At 55.2% G+C, this 15,104-nt stretch overlaps 2 protein-coding genes across 2 annotated transcripts in view; one reads left to right on the forward strand and one right to left on the reverse strand.

Moving 5' to 3' along the window:
* Window positions 1-3,384: 3,384 nt before the first annotated feature.
* LOC111142488 (radial spoke head 14 homolog) overlaps window positions 3,385-15,104 on the reverse strand; it is a 109,384-nt gene continuing 97,664 nt past the window's right edge. Inside the window, exons 4-6 of the mRNA XM_022495691.1 lie at window positions 7,365-7,590; window positions 5,465-5,601; window positions 3,385-3,676 (exon numbers count right to left, since the gene is read on the reverse strand). Of these exons, the coding sequence (XP_022351399.1) occupies window positions 3,438-3,676; window positions 5,465-5,601; window positions 7,365-7,590 (602 nt within the window). The 3' untranslated portion in view covers window positions 3,385-3,437. The remainder of the gene's footprint in view (window positions 3,677-5,464; window positions 5,602-7,364; window positions 7,591-15,104) is intronic.
* The window catches only part of LOC111142486 (G protein subunit alpha z), a 51,424-nt gene continuing 50,102 nt past the window's right edge, over window positions 13,783-15,104 (forward strand). The window contains exon 1 of the mRNA XM_022495689.1: window positions 13,783-13,835. The gene's annotated coding sequence lies outside the window, so the exon portion shown is untranslated. The remainder of the gene's footprint in view (window positions 13,836-15,104) is intronic.

Consider the following 15,104-nt stretch of genomic DNA (forward strand, 5'->3'; position numbering starts at 1 on the left):
GATGCCAAGACATGATTTATGCGTAGAAGAACCATGGGAGATGGGGAGGCAAGGTGGACAGGAGCCTGACTTGCCTTATATAATTTGGGATCCTAAGTCCCTGGGAGCTTCAGTGGGGAAGTGACAGGATCAGATTTGCTCTGCTACTGCTGAAATGATGAAAAGGAGGCAGGAACACCCACCAGGAGACTGTTTAGAACAATCCAGGCAAGTTAGTGTCAGAGAGGAAATGGCATCAAGAGAAGCCAACAATTAGAAGTAATAGAACTTGACTGATTAAGGGAGAGGCCAGCAATTAGAAGTAATAGAACTTGATTTGTGGAGGGAGAGGCCAGAATGACTCTCTGAGTTAAGCATGTGGGCAAAGGGTACACCAATTCTAAAGACAGGCCACACTGGAAAATGAGCAGATGTGGGAGAAAAGTTGAGCACCACTTGGAACATGTTGAGTTTGAGATGGAAGAAGATACTTACTGTCATCTTGACAATTTTACATCTTCTGATCCGTGAACATGTTATGTCTTTTCATTTATTTAGATCTTTCTTTCAACAATGTTTTGTTTTCAGTGCCCAAATTTTGCACTTCTCTTTTTAAATTTATTCCTAGGTATTTTATTCTTTTCAATGCTATTGTAAATGGAGTTGTTTTCTTTTTTTTTTTTAACATTTTATTTATTTCATTGACAGACAGAGATCACAAGTAGGCAGAGAGGCAGGCAGAGAGAGAGGAGGAAGCAGGCTCTCCACTGAGCAGAGAGCCTGATGCGGGGCTTGATCCCAGGACCCTGGGATCATGACCTGAGCTGAAGGCAGCGGCTTAACCCACTGAGCCACCCAGGCGCCCCAATGGAGTTGTTTTCTTTGTCAACTTTGCTAAGGTTGTTGACTAGTTCTAACAGCTTTTAAGTGTATACCTTGGAATTTTCCATATATAAGTTCCCATCATCTGCAAAAAGAGGTAGTTTACTTTTTTCCTTCCAATGTGGATGCCTTTGACTTCATTTTCTTGCCTAATTGCTTTGGCTAGAACCCTCAGTACAATGTTGAATTGAAGTAGTGACAGCAGACATTCTTGTCTTGTTTCTGATCTTCAAGGGACTGCATCCAGTCTCTCACCATTGAGAATGATGGTTAGCTATGACTTTTTGCAAAAGTTACCCCGTATTGGATTTTTTGGATTTTCTTTTTTTTTTTAAGAAATGGATATCAGATTTCATCAAATGCTTTTTCTGCATCTATTAAGATGATCATGTGATTTCTATCCTTTATTGTATGTGTATATATATTACATTGATTCAGTTTCAAATGTTAAACCAACCTTGCAATCCTGGGATAAATTCCTTTGGTCATGGAATATAATGCTCTTTTTCTTTTTTTAAGATTTTATTTATTTGACAGGGAGAGACAGCAAGAGAGGGAATACAAGCAGGGGGAGAGGGAGAAGGAAAAGCAGGCTTCCCACCGAGCAAGAATCCTGATGCAGGGCTTGATCCCAGGACCCTGATATCACAACCTGAGCCAAAAGCATATGCTTAATGACTGAGCCACCCAGGGGCCCCAGTATAATGCTTTTTAAATGTGGCTGTATTTGGTTTGATGATATTTGATTGAGATTTTATGTCTCTATTCATAAAGGATATTGGTCTATAGTTCTCTTATGATGTCTTTGTCTGGCTTGGGTATCAACTAATTTTGGGTAAAGTTCACCTCAGAATAAGTTGGGAAGTGTCCCATCCCCTTCTATTTTTTAGAAGAGTTTGTGAAGTATTCTTATTAATTATTGCCTAGAGAAATTTAAGGGTAGACATTAAGTTGTATAGAAGGATCCAGAACTCAGGAGAGAGGCTGGGGCTACAGACCCAGATTTGGGGGAGACAAAGCAGTGGGCAGGCCTAGTTAAGAAGGGAACCTGGTAGAGGGGGCCCACAGCCAGGCAGGTGAGATTGTATGGAGAACAGGAGGAGAGAGGGCCTAGACAGAGCTGTGAGAAACATGAACACTACTGGTCATGTGGAGAAAGAGGGTTTTACAAAGGAGACCAAAGAGAGCACAGCCAGAGCCTTGGAAGGAGGCCCAAAACAGCTGCTATAGGAAGGGAACATCTATACCTGGGCCACAGCATGGGTCAAGCACAAAGAGCACAGGATCTTGGTAGCAAGATGGTCAGTAACCTTGGCCAGTGGCCTTGGCCAGAGCCCTTCAGTGAAGCAGTAGAGGTGGAACCAGCATGTGATGTGTTGAAGTGAGATGGGGACCCGAGGAAGTAGAGGTCTTCAAGCACCTATTTTGCTGAAGGAGAAAAGGTTTCCTCTTTGGGAGCCTACTTTGAGAATATTCCCTTGAAATACTAGCTGGGCTCAGCAGCCAGTCCCCTTGGGCTAATGCTCTAATTCCAGCGACGCAAACTTCTATTTCTTCTAGGAAAGTGAAGGCCCCAGTCAATAAAAGAACTATAAGAAGGTGCTCGCTTGAGGGTTCTGGTTCTCCTGATGTTTATTCTGGAAGGACTGGGAATCCCATAAGCCTGGGATGCTCTGTCCCATAGGAAATATGGCTGCCGGTTGGTGCTATAATGAGAAAAACCTTGTTTGAGGCAGGGAGCCTCAGAAAGCTCCCTTGAAGCTGAGCTCCCCTCCTGCAGCTTCTCCAGTAGGAGTCAGAACTGGTTTAAGAACTATCATCCTGCCAGACCAGGCAGGGAAGTTAAATGTTAAATGGGTGGTTAAATGTTACCCAGGCCTCCTACCCTCTGCAGCCTGGCTTCTCCTCCAGGGCCTTCAAGCTCTCCAGCCTCCTTTGCTAGTTTCATCTGGGGAACAAGAGAGGCAGGTGGAGGCTCAGGTGGAAGGCTGGCAAGAGGGCTGTCCTGGGGCTAGGGAGTGGTTGGCTTCAGGCCAGCTGGGAGCTTGTCCTTATGACATCTTTGTGCTGCGGGGAAGATCCCTGTCCTGGGCACACATGCCTAGGGGGCCTCATACAACTCACACTCCTCCTGAAATTGCCCACATGAGCTGGCACTTCAACCTTCCCTCCTGAGGGGCAGGGGGCAGAACTGGCTAAGCGGTGCAGTGGCCTGGTCGCTCAAGTATCTAAAGCTTGGATGGGCCAGATCCAGCTGTGTTCCTTCCCCCAATATAACTCCTAGCTCCTCCTTGTACCTGGAAGGCCCAGCCCTGCTCTCTACCTTCTGAGGGGACTCTTGGATGCAACAGAGAGCTGGTATGCCATCCTTCCATCCCTGGGCCTTGGACTTAGCCCATGCCTTCTCGCCTGGCCACCATGACCCAGTCTTTCGGGGCCAGGTATTTCCACTTTGTAGGAGAAAGGGAAGATGTGGCCACACTCTAGGACCATAAAGTGCCATTCAGACCCAATATAAAGAGATTCAGCCCATTTATTCAGGCAAGCAGCTTATCAGGTCTGGCCCAGCAAGTGGCTCAGGGTTTCCACTCAATGACTTTGATGGCGATCTGGGCTGCCCGCCGCACTGCCTCACTGGGGTCCTCCTCGAGGGTGCGGAAGATGGGCACATGAGACTGCAGGAACTTGCGGCCCTCAGGAGCTTCAGCCAACATGGTGAGGGCCTTGGTGGCATTCAAACGTGCCTTGCTCAAGGGTGAGGACAGCAGGTTCAGGAGCGGGTGGATGGCTTCTGTGTCCAGGGCGGCATACTTTCCTGTGGGCCACCAATACCAGGCATCCTCAGGGGGCCATCCTGTTCCACCTCCTCCCACCCCAGCCCAACTCTGGCCTCTGGCCTGTGCAGCCTCGGGGGAGGTACCTTCCCTCACTCCAGTGCAGGCCGTGGCACCTTCCTCTGCCTCCAGTCTTGGCCTCCTCATTCCTGCCCCTCAACTGGCTTCTCCCCACCCACCTGATGCCTGTCCTGCAATCCAGCTCTCTAAGGCAGCACAAAAATTAAAATCCAATTGTTTGTTTATGTGGCAAGTATTTCTTGAGCACCTACTCTGCTCCAGGCACAAAAACTCACAGAGTTCTTTCCCTCCTGGTACTTACAGTCTAGTGGAGGATGCAGACATTAATCTGTAAAGGAGACACCCCTCCTGAACCATCGACATCTTTCTGCTGTCTTGGCCTGCTAAAAGGCCAGGTAGTTTCCCCCTACCCCCCGGCTTCCTGCCGTGCTCAATGTACTATTCTCTGTGTGCTAGAACCTGCACAGCCACCCTCGGCCCTGCTGACTTCCACTGTCCCTTAAGTCAATACCCACGCCCCTCCCAGAGGAGGCTTGGCCCCTGTCCTGTGCCTGCTGCATGCTATGCTTCTCCTCTAGGTCATCAACCCTCTGCCACTCCCCCCAAACTGTTTGCAGGAGGCTGAGATCCAGGGTCTAGGTCCCTACCACCCAGCACAGGGCCTGGCACATGGCAGGGGCTAGGGGCCCTTGGCTGGAGTGCCAGCTCAGTGAAAAGTGGCTTCACATCCCCAATTTCCAGGTGTTTCCTGGGCCCACAGGGAGCTCTGATCCACCAAGAGCTCCCACAGGAAAGACAAGACCTCCCAAGCAAGACACTGCACTGAAGTCGCCCCACCAGAGGGATATACACACAAGGGGAGTCCCTGCCTTGGTAGTCAGTGTCTTCACTGCACAGTTGGAAGGGGGCTGTGGCTCTGGGGAAGTCCCCAACCTCTCCTCCTCTGGTACGTTTCAAATTCCACCATTAGCATCAAGTGGGGAATGGCTGAGAGCCCCAGTTCTGGGGGAGCTTTGCTGCATGCTAATTAAGAATCAGAGACCCAGTCAGTCCTCCATGGAACAGCAAGAAAGCACAGGGCACAGGGCTGGTGTGGGCAATTGTATGCATGGGGAAAGACCAAGAGCTTTCAGCAGTCACGTGGGATGACCCACCCTGGCCCCCAAGTGGGGAAACCAACCCCAGCTGCTCCTGTGGCCAGGATTGGATGACTTAGCATGGAAGCCTGTCTGGTGGGGGGCAGGGGGAGTCCCCAGGTGGGAGAGGTAATTTCATACTCTTATTTGCTCCCCACCCCTACCCATTGAAAAAAAAAGTAATTTTGATCAAAAAACAACATGGAAGCTAGGGCTCCAGAGTTTGTTTAGGCCTTAGGATAACCAAATCAAGGATGGCAAACTACATAATTCATCCCAGAATTGAGGCATACAAGGGGCCTGGGTTGGAGGCAGGAATTCCAGGCCCAGGGAATAGCCTGGTAGGAGGGGACAGAGGTCCTAATGGCAGTGACCAGGGAGGGCCACAGGTAGGTGACCCACTGAGGCCAGGAAGAAGAGGGAGGGTGGAGCCTTGGCCCAAAAGTGAAAGACTTCAACAACAGACCAGGGAAAGTATTTTGGTAGGGCAGGGAGAGGGCATTACCGGGATGCTAAGCACAAAATGAGAGTTCTGGAAAACTCGCAGGGGCAGCCAGCATGCTGGAGGCTGCAGTGACCCCCTTGCACAGGCGATGCAGCTGGCGACCTCACCTTGGGTGGTGACCATGGCATACATGAGGGCCCCAGCAGCATTGGCCTGCACCTCCTCCACATTGTCCTTCAGCAAGTGCACCAGGATGGGGATGACGTCATGCTGCCACACCTGGTTCTTGCCGTCCAGAGGAATGCTGGGTCAGAGAGGGGACAGCTGTGTGATTTCACTTGACAAAGAGGAGGGGGCTGGGAAGCCTAGGACCACCCCAGGGGACAGCAGGAGAGCTTGTGTTGGGACCACCCCTGGGGGTCCGGGCCTGGCCAGGAGGTACCAGGGTGCGAGTGCTGGTGTGAAGTTTGGGTCTTCCCCCCATGCTGGGACAACCTGGGAGCACAGCCTGCGGCCACCGAAGGCCAAGCTGCAGAGGAGCCAGGGGGTGACGGAGACTGGCCCTAAGGTATCCCATGAAGAAGAAATCAGACGTGTTTCCCCTGGCCCTAAGATGGGGAGCAGCAGGACCCAGGGACACTCATTTTGACTCCATGCAGGAGCCAGAGCTGCCAGAGATGGGCTAAGGCACGGAAGTGGAAGTGGCGAGCTGCCAGGGAGACACCCGTGCAGAGCCACCCTCAGGGGAGAGGACGCTGTAAGTCACTTCTAATCCTGGCACTGTATGATGCTGTGAAAATGAATGTGCTGGGCTCCCCACGGGCTCCCTTTGGGAACTTGATCAAAGATGTAGAGTCTTGGGCCCCGCCAGCAGGGATTCCGTGTGTTCATTCATTCCCGTGGCCAGGGCTGACGAGCACCTTGGCGGGACCTGGTCCAGGACACGGAGACAAGAGCACAACTGACCGTGGGGCTGGATGATTCTTTGTGGTGGTGGCTGTCCCATGTGTTGTGGGATGCTGACCAGCATCCCCAGCTTCCCCCAACTCGATGCCAGGAGCATCCTTCTCCCTCAAGTTAGAACAACCAGAAATGTCTCCAGACAGTGCTGCCTGTCTCCCAGGGGACCAAAGCTCCTCTGTTTCGAAGCCCTGCTCTCCACCAGCAACCAGAGCAAAGCCCTGTCTTCAGGAGCTCCCCTGAGGGGTAACATACGAAAAGGAGGGCATGGTAAAAGACACAGGCAGGCCTGGTGGAGGTCACCACTTTCTAGAGCAGGTAGGGTCCTCAGAGGCTTCACTGCAAGACCTCTGAGCGAAGTCCAAATAGTGATCGATCTGGGATGGGGCTCCGGAATCTCCACGTTCACAAGCTCCCCAGGGTCTGGATCGGGGGCCAGACCTGCCAAAATGCTGGCTCAGGTCTCTAGAAAGAATGCCAGCTGGACGGACAGTCAGGGCTAGGGGAGGAACAAGGTGCCAGGATGTAGGCAGTGGCCATATCTAAGATATAGACTTGGGGGGATGAGGGACCTCTGCCCTCAGAAAATGTCTCTGTTTGGGATCACATATGTCCTCCCTGTCCCCCCATCGCTCCCTGCTCTGAGGCGTTGTGTTCCCTCAGTTTCCAGGCCAGGATTTAGACTCTGATCCCATGTGACCCTGGGTCATCAACAGCTGGACACTTGTGCCCTCCATGTCCTTACCTATAAAAGGTAATCACCCCCTTTGCAAGAGAACCGCTTATAGATAATGCCTGGCGTCTATAGACAACTTAGTAACTTCGAGCATCACCACACTTCTGTGCTTGCCTTCCTCACAAGGAGGGGGGACAAACCATCTTGCTTTGCCCAGGACTGGGGCCTTCTTCTGGGGATATGGGACCGTGAGTGGTAAGCTCACAGGCCAATAGGACAGTGCTCCTACCCCAGGGGACAGGGAGCTCTGGGGTAGGCTGGCTTCCTGGGGGGCCGGGAGGCAGCTCAGGTGCCTTCTCTGAGCCTAAGCAGAAGGCTCCAGGCTGGCAGCCCCTGCCCTCCCCACTCCATCCACGCGGGCCCAGGCTCACCTGACTGCAATGAGCGTGCGGGCAGCTTTGCTGCGAATGTTGTTGTTGGCACTGAGGAGCTTCTGCTTCAGGAAGGGCACCACACTACTACTCAGCGCCTCAGTGGCATCCACCATCAGGCAGGCGGCCAGTGTGTCCAGGAGGAGCCCTTGGATCTCTTCCTCCTCCCTCTGCAGCTTCCACACCAGGGATGGGATCAGGCCACTGTTGACAATGCCCTGGGCTCCTACAGGATGGGAAAGGGCACTGAGGCTGGGCCAGTCACCCCGACCCATTCTGGGCAGCAAGAGGGGGAAGGCGAGGCCTGCAGAGCTGGTAGGGGAGAGGAGATTCGCAAATGCCCCTGGCTGCCAGACCCCTGAGCAGCTAGCAGGAATCTGGGGATGACAAGCTAGGGTGGAAACCACACAGCCCTGGAGGACCCCCAGAGGTGCCGTCCTTTGGTCACCTGTAACTGGGCGGGGGTGGGGGGGAGCATCAGCCTTCAACAGGTGCTCAGGAGCCTGAGAAGCAGCAGCCATCCCTGCAGGGCCTAGGCATAGGAGGAACTACCTTGCACAAGAAGGAAGGTGGGGGGAACAGCCAACCGCCTCCTTCCTACCCACATCTCTAAGCCACTAGAAACCCCAGACCAATCTGGCCAGCCCTTGGGGAAAGGAAAAAGCTTGGAATCAAATCTGAGGCACAAATGAACAGGCCACCATCTTATATACAAAGAAGAGCTGTGCCTCCAACCAGAGGTAGCAGGAAATCCATAGACTCTGGCCAAGGGGGTCTAAAAAACCCGCAGGAAGGGGGGTGCTCTACATGGCAGCGTGGCTGGGACACCGGGACTGGGAAAAGGTGGGGAGGCGAGGCTCCTCAAGAATGGGTTCCACTTCCCTCCATTCAGTTCCTTCTCCCTCCTGAGGGATGTCCGGAGGGGAACCCAGAACCAGGTCCAGGCAGCACTCCTGAGGGGCCCAGCTCCCCTGTGTTCAGAACTGCTCCTTGGGGAGTGAGCAGGGCGATACTGGGGAGGGCACACTCCCTCTTCCCAGCGCTCCCCCTGGCCCTCATCCTGGCCTCCCCAGTGGCCCACACCACCCACTGAGAGGCCATGTATATACAGCCCCCATGGAGGTGGCCATCAGCAACACCTCTCTCTTCCGCCTCCCCAGCTAAACCCTCTAATTTACTCTAGAGAGACAAATCAACAGGTTAATTAGCCTAAAGGTTTCTAAGTGCCAATTAGCACCAGGGATTTCCTCTTTGAAGACATCACTCCAGCCTTCCTCCCTCACTTCCTGAGGACATCAAATGGCAGGTGCCCCAGGGTGAGGGAGGTGGAGGGGCACAGATGCATGTCCAGTGGCTCCCTCTGCCCCTGACCAGCTTCTCATTGGGGTGTCCCAGTACAGCAACCAGCTCTGCCACATTTATTCTCAGGGCATTCACAACACAGGAAGAGCAGTTGCCCGTTGCTTTAAGAGCACTGCACTTTTTAAAATTCAGTACACGCAGATTTCAAAAAATGCCTGTCTTGGACTCCTTAATGTATCCTGCTGTGTGATCTTAGACAAGTTACCTAACCTCCCAGAGCCTGTTTTCCTCGATATGCAAACCAGCCTAGCTGGCAAGGGGTTGTGCAATGCCAAGGGGTAGTGATTGGTGGGAGCATGCTCCCTGGAAGGGACTATCACATAAGCCCAGAACATCTGGACCTAGCATCATAAGTAATTCCACCACTACTGAGACCCAGCTACAAGCAAAGGCCTGTGGGGTGGGGGTGAGGGTCGAGGAGTGGGATGCAAAGACAAAAGCTGAACCGCCCTTGCCCTGTGGGAACACAGCCCCTCTCTCCCCTTCAGCCTCACCCTCCCCATCAGGCCCCAGCCAGACCACACACCTGGCCTTCTGCTCTAACTCCACTGCCCACTGGGGCACCTGCCCCACAGACTCCCTACCTGCCCCAGCCATTGGGTCTGACTCTACCACAACCTGACCCAGACAGCCCCTCCCCAACTCACTGCAGGCAGATGACAGTTGGACTTACCAAGGATTTTGCTGCCTGGAAGGATTTTGCATAGAGGGAGAAAGTTCCTAGCTGGGGGACAGCTGAGCAAAGGCCTGGGGATGAGGAATTTGTGCATCATCAAACTGGAGCTTGATTGTGGCTTCACTTGCATCTGGATCTGGGCTTTCCAGGGACTCCCTCTTCCCATAGGTGTTGCTGGGCACAGGCTTGGAGGAGGGGCGTGACGAAGAGTTGAAGTCAAACTGCTGGAGGCCATCACCTCCACTGCTCCCTCCCTAGGTGAGGAAACTAAGGCCCAGAGAAGCAATTCAAGTGCTTGAGGTCACACAGCAGACCAGGGTAAAGCTAGGGCCCTGGGCTACTTTGGGGTTTTTTTCCCGCAGGCATTTGTCTTGGGCCTCCACTCCTAGAAATGCTGAGCACCAGGACCCGGGTTCATTCTGAGACAGAGGGAGAAGATTAAAAATAAAACGCGTGCCGGGTGTGCCTCTCTACTCGTTCACTTTGCTTTTCAGCTAAAAGGAGAGTTGCAGGCCTGGCTATTTATAACTAACCCAGATCTGCAATGGCTTGTTCAAATTGGGGTTGGGGGGCTGCACAGATCCCAAGGAAACAAAGTGGAGAAACCCACTCAGTCCTGCCACAGCCTGAGAATTGGTCAGCGGGGCTTAGGAGAGCAGATTAAGCTGGGAGAAGAGCCAGAGAGGATGGTGCTATGGGCATCCAGAGATGAGCAAGAAGCCACCACCCCCATCCTTGGGTAGTGGGGAGACAAATGGCAGTCAGCCAGGACCCGTCATGACAACACAGGTTCGTACTTAAGTTGATGAGGAATTCCAGGGTCCTAGGGATTCTGAACATGCAGGAAGAGAGGCCCAGGCAGGCTGGACCCCATGGGGCAGCAGGACAAAGGTATGAGGTATAGGTGTACTTGGGGAAGGCCCCGGGTCTGGCATGGCTGGTGTGCCAGGATGGATTCAGTGGTTTATGGCCCAGAAAGCTCCACCAATCCCTCTGGAATTGAAGGAACAGGGTGCCCAGGGCACAAAATGCCCTGTGGTTGAGGTTTGGTCATTTCCTGGAGGATAGCCTGATAGCACCTAGAGAGGCCGCTCCTCGGCCATCTGTCCCTGCTGGATTGGTGAAGTATGAGGCTCAATGAACAGGGCCTTCCTCTTTCCATCAAAAGGGTCCCAGCTGTTGTCTCCTGGTCCTGTTTTCCTGGCTAAGAAGGAATGAGGACAGAGTGCCAGCCCCTGCCCCAGGGCATCCAGACCCACCCATCCAGGGTTAGAATCATGTGGCCCCCATTCCCTGAATTGGTGGCATGCCAACCCCCCCCCCCCGGTGCCTATCTCTGCTCCTGGGGACACATCCCTGTTCTTAGCTTATGTGGCCTCCCATAGCACATGATGTGGCTGACCCCATCTCACCTCTCAAGACACTCTCTTCCCAAGGTACCAGGACCCTCTACTCGCTGGTTCCCAGCCACCTCTCCCACTGGTCCACCATCTGCTTAGCAAGCACCATCCTTCCTCCAGCATCTCCTATCATGTGGGCCTCCTGTTTGGCCCCCGCCCTCCCCACTCTGCCCCTCACTCCATCCCTCTATCTTGGCTGCAGCCAGACACACGCTGTCGCTCGGTGATCCTACAACTCTACGCTGAACTCAGCTTCATGGAGAATCTCTGCTTTCTTATTTTCTGAGGGCTGACTAGCTGACATTTTGTTATTTGATTCTGTGTACTAGGACAATGTACATTAATGGGACCGCACATACAGCAAACAAATATGAAACAAAACTTGTCATCCTCCTACCCAAATTTAAAAAGCTAATCCTAAAACTCTCCAGTGGTTCTTGGGCTGACATCCCCAATCTCACAGAAGGGCCACTAGCCTGGTGTGACTGTCCCCACTCCAGCCCTGCATTCTGGCACCCACACCTGCTTGCTGGCTCCAACGCACTCCAGCTGATCTTCCATGGGTTCCTGCAGGCATCATGGCTCCATCACACCCAGTGCATTCCCCACCTTGAAACATGCTTCTCCCCTGCCCCAGGTCATAGGCCACCTCCATCCTGGTGTCTCCCAGTGCCCAGTTCTCCCCCTGCCACATGTGCCCAGGGCCCTGGTGGGTCTCCTCCATGAGGCTGCACACAACTATAATGGTGGATTATTGCCCCACAGATAGGAAGGTCTACCAGGCAGGGGTCTAAATCCCAGAACTGTGCCTGCACAGAGGAGGTCAACAGTAAATGATTGTCATATGAAGAATTGCGATCGTTGGTGGCCACCAGACTCAGGTGAGGGAGGGAGCAGCCAGCCCTTTGAGGCTACTTCATGGGCTAGCTGCTGATCTCACCCTGGACTGTGGCAGAGGGTCACCCTACACTGACCTCTAGGCTTGCCCCTGCAAACAGCTCCATTCGGACCCTGATCCTACAACAGAAACTGCCCTTGCCCCTCTCTAATCCTGTGCCCACATGTATTTCCCCTCAGAATCACTCTCCAAGGACCCTTTATTGAGTCCCCCTTAACAGGGAAGGAAACTGAGGCTCATCTAGGTGAAATAACCCCACCCCAAGGGTGTACAGGCAACAGAGCCCAGTCTGTGCTTCCCTCCTACCCCCGCTCACCTCTGATCCACATCAGGGCAGGGCCTGTGCCTGCCATCTAACTGGTATCACCAGCTATTGGCCTCTGAGTGATCCTGTGAGCAGAGGCCCAGCCTGACCCAACCAGGGGGGTTGAAGGCACACATCCAGAGGAGCCCCCCTCCATTTTTGGCCACCTCCCTTTGGTTCTCACTGGCCCCCTCCAGCAAGCACTCTGCCAGGTCTAGGTTCGCCTCATGATGCCCATCACCAGCATCTGTCCTGTCCCTGACAGTTTAGGTAACTTATTCACATGTGGGTATGTCAGTCACAGGGTGAGGGTGGGGGGCAAGTAGAGCCAACAGTCTCCATCTCAACATCTCCATCTCAACAGTCTCTCATCTCATCCTCAGCAGAGGAAACATTCCCAGAGCAGTAACGGAATAATCTTGCAATGCCACAGTGCCCAGCCTGCCGAACCAGACCCCCACCCCTGCCTTCTGACCACAAACCTGGACTAGGATGACCACCCAATCTGCCCCTGTCAATGGTCAATTCCAGTGCTTCTGCCCAGTGTGGGGTGATCCTTATAATGTGCCCAGGAGGATGTAAAGTGATAAGGTGTTAACTGGGGGAATCTGACATTTTTACCAGGGATGCTCTAGAATACAGAAAGATTCAAGTTATAATGATGGAAAAGACAGAGACATTAATATCTTGGCTCTCTGGCCAAAGTCTTTTAAGCACAGGAGTGAAGTGCCCTCCTGGCTCTGAGGCCCACTGATGGGCTCCCGCTGAAACTGAAAGCAAAACTTGGCAGACTGGCTCAGGTGCATTTTGCTGAACATGAGATGACTTCTACCTTCTACCAGCTTCTCCAAGGCGGCAATGGGGGATCCTGGCCTTAACGGAGCCGGCTGCCTCCCGCCTCTCTGATCTGGGGGATATATCCTGGGCCCTTCTCCCTCTCCTCCTTTTCAAGGCAACCTTCTGTAGCCAGGATTGCCAGGGACCCTGAAGAGCCCCTACACGCTGGGGGAATGTGCAGCAAAGATGACTAATGTCCCTCCCATCGCTGCTCCAGCCTCACCGGTGTATACCTTAAGGGTTTGCATAGCCTTTCACGCGTTCTAGTGGATCGTCGAGACAATTCAAAGAAGCCGGTGCCACTAGCCCCACTTTGCAAAACAGGCTCAGAGAGGTCAGTTGGTTGCCCAAGGTCGCGGAGCTCATAAAGTGCCGAACTGCGTTGGAATTCAAACCCAGGGAGCCGAGCGGGGGGAGGAGGGTGCCTGGGCCATCCGCCACTCTTAGGCTCAGTCTCCGGCTCTGCGAGAAGCGGTCCCGCTGGGTCAGCTCCGCGACTTCAGCGCAGCAGACTCCCAAAGACACCGGTGCGGGCAGCGCGTGCCGGACTGCGGCGCGCGGAGCCACGGCCCCGCCCCTACCCGTTGCCATAGGACCGCACATGCATCCGTCAGCCACTCCTGTCCAATGAGAAGAGAGCCGGCGCTTGTGGCGGGGCGGCGGCGCCCAGCGCGTGGTCACCGGCGGGCGCGCGGCACCCCCGCCCGCGGTTGGCCTGGCAACGCGCTGCACTCGCGGCTCCGCCCCCTGCCGGCGGCAGCGCGGCGCGGGGCGGGTGGACCCGCGGGCGGGCGGCGGGCGGCGGGCGGCGCGGGAGAGCGGGCGGAGGGAGCCAAGCCGGCCGAAGGGTGTGCGCCGCCCGTGGTCCGGTCACGTCCCCGCGCGGGTGCCGCCGCCCGCGTAGTGCGGAACGAGGGCGCCGCGGCCCGCGCTCGCCGCCCCGCCCCGCCCCACCCGGAGCAGCTCGGCCGATGCACCGTGCGGCGGCCCGGAGGTGAGTGAGCCGACCCGCGGCCGCGGCGCGCGGCAGAACCTTGGGGTGCTGGGGGAGCGGCTGGGGCGTCCACCCCACCCCCACCCGGGGCCCCGCCCGGGCCTTTGTGCTAGGGATCCGCCCGGGCTGGGGGCGCCGGGAAGCAGCGAAAGGGATGCCCGACCGGGGTGTGGGCGACCGGGACGGAGATGTCCGCGAGGTGGGCAGGGGCGACCGAAGGCCCGGCAGGTGCTGGGAAGGGGCGCCACTCGGCCGAGGAGCCGGCGGGAGGGGGCGGCTGCGGGCCCGGGAGGTGGGCAGGGGCTGCCAGGGATGCCGCGTCGCCCCCCGCCCCCCCCCCCCCAGAACAGCCGCCGGTGCGGAGCCGGGGCCAGACGACCTGCAGGAGAGGCGCTGAGGCGGGGTCTCTCTCCCAGGGGAGCGGGGAGGAGGCGACCCCGGGCGGCTGGAGCGCCGACGCGTGGCCTTGGCTGAAACGGAGGAGAGGGCCCCGGAGGCCTGGGCCCCGGGGCCGAGTGGCTCGCAGTTTTCCGTCATCGGTCTTGTAGAGAACAGGTTCCTTGGAGGCATTTAGAGCAAGAGATGAGTATCGACCTGCTGCGATTGTGATATGTTCCTGGCTCAATATTTTTTTTCCCTTAAAAGGCGGTGGGGGTGTTAGGGGTTGTTGGGGGGGAGAGATGTTAGGGGAGAGATGTAAGGGGCTCCGTATCCTGCGGGAGATCCAAGGGGGCTCTGTCTGCAGGGCGGTGCTGAGCCTGCCTGGGTGATGATGGCAGGAATCCGCCTAGGCCAAGAATTGGGGTTCTCTGTCACAAGAGAGAAGAGGATGGGAAGGAAGTGCTGCGACCAGGGTTCCCTGGAGTCCCTGTCTCAGGATGGAAGGACCCGCCTGGTAGGCGAGGTCTGCCTGTTTTGGTGAGGCAGCCCAGCCCCTGATGGGCTCCCTTCTGCCCAAGTGATTTCCCTGCCCTGGGGACTCACTCCTGCTGCCTTGGGTTCTGTCTGGAGGAGGCTCCTTGGCCAAATTCAATTAAACAAATATTTACTGAGCATTTGCTCCCCCAGAGCCTGGCGCTGAGGTGGGAGTGGACTGGGCCTGCCTTCCCGGGACTGACTCACCACCCCACAGGGGAGAAACATCTCTGCTCAGATAACCCAAACCTGAGCGTGGATGCCGGTGGCCTCTGGAGGGACCTCAGAGATGACCTGGGCTGGGGTTAGACGGGCTTATGGGCAAAGTGACATTTGAACTGGAGCTTGAAGAAT

Source organism: Enhydra lutris, unplaced genomic scaffold (assembly GCF_002288905.1).
Source record: "Enhydra lutris kenyoni isolate GAN:26980312 unplaced genomic scaffold, ASM228890v2 scaffoldscaffold8, whole genome shotgun sequence".
Taxonomy (NCBI): Eukaryota; Metazoa; Chordata; class Mammalia; order Carnivora; family Mustelidae; genus Enhydra; species Enhydra lutris.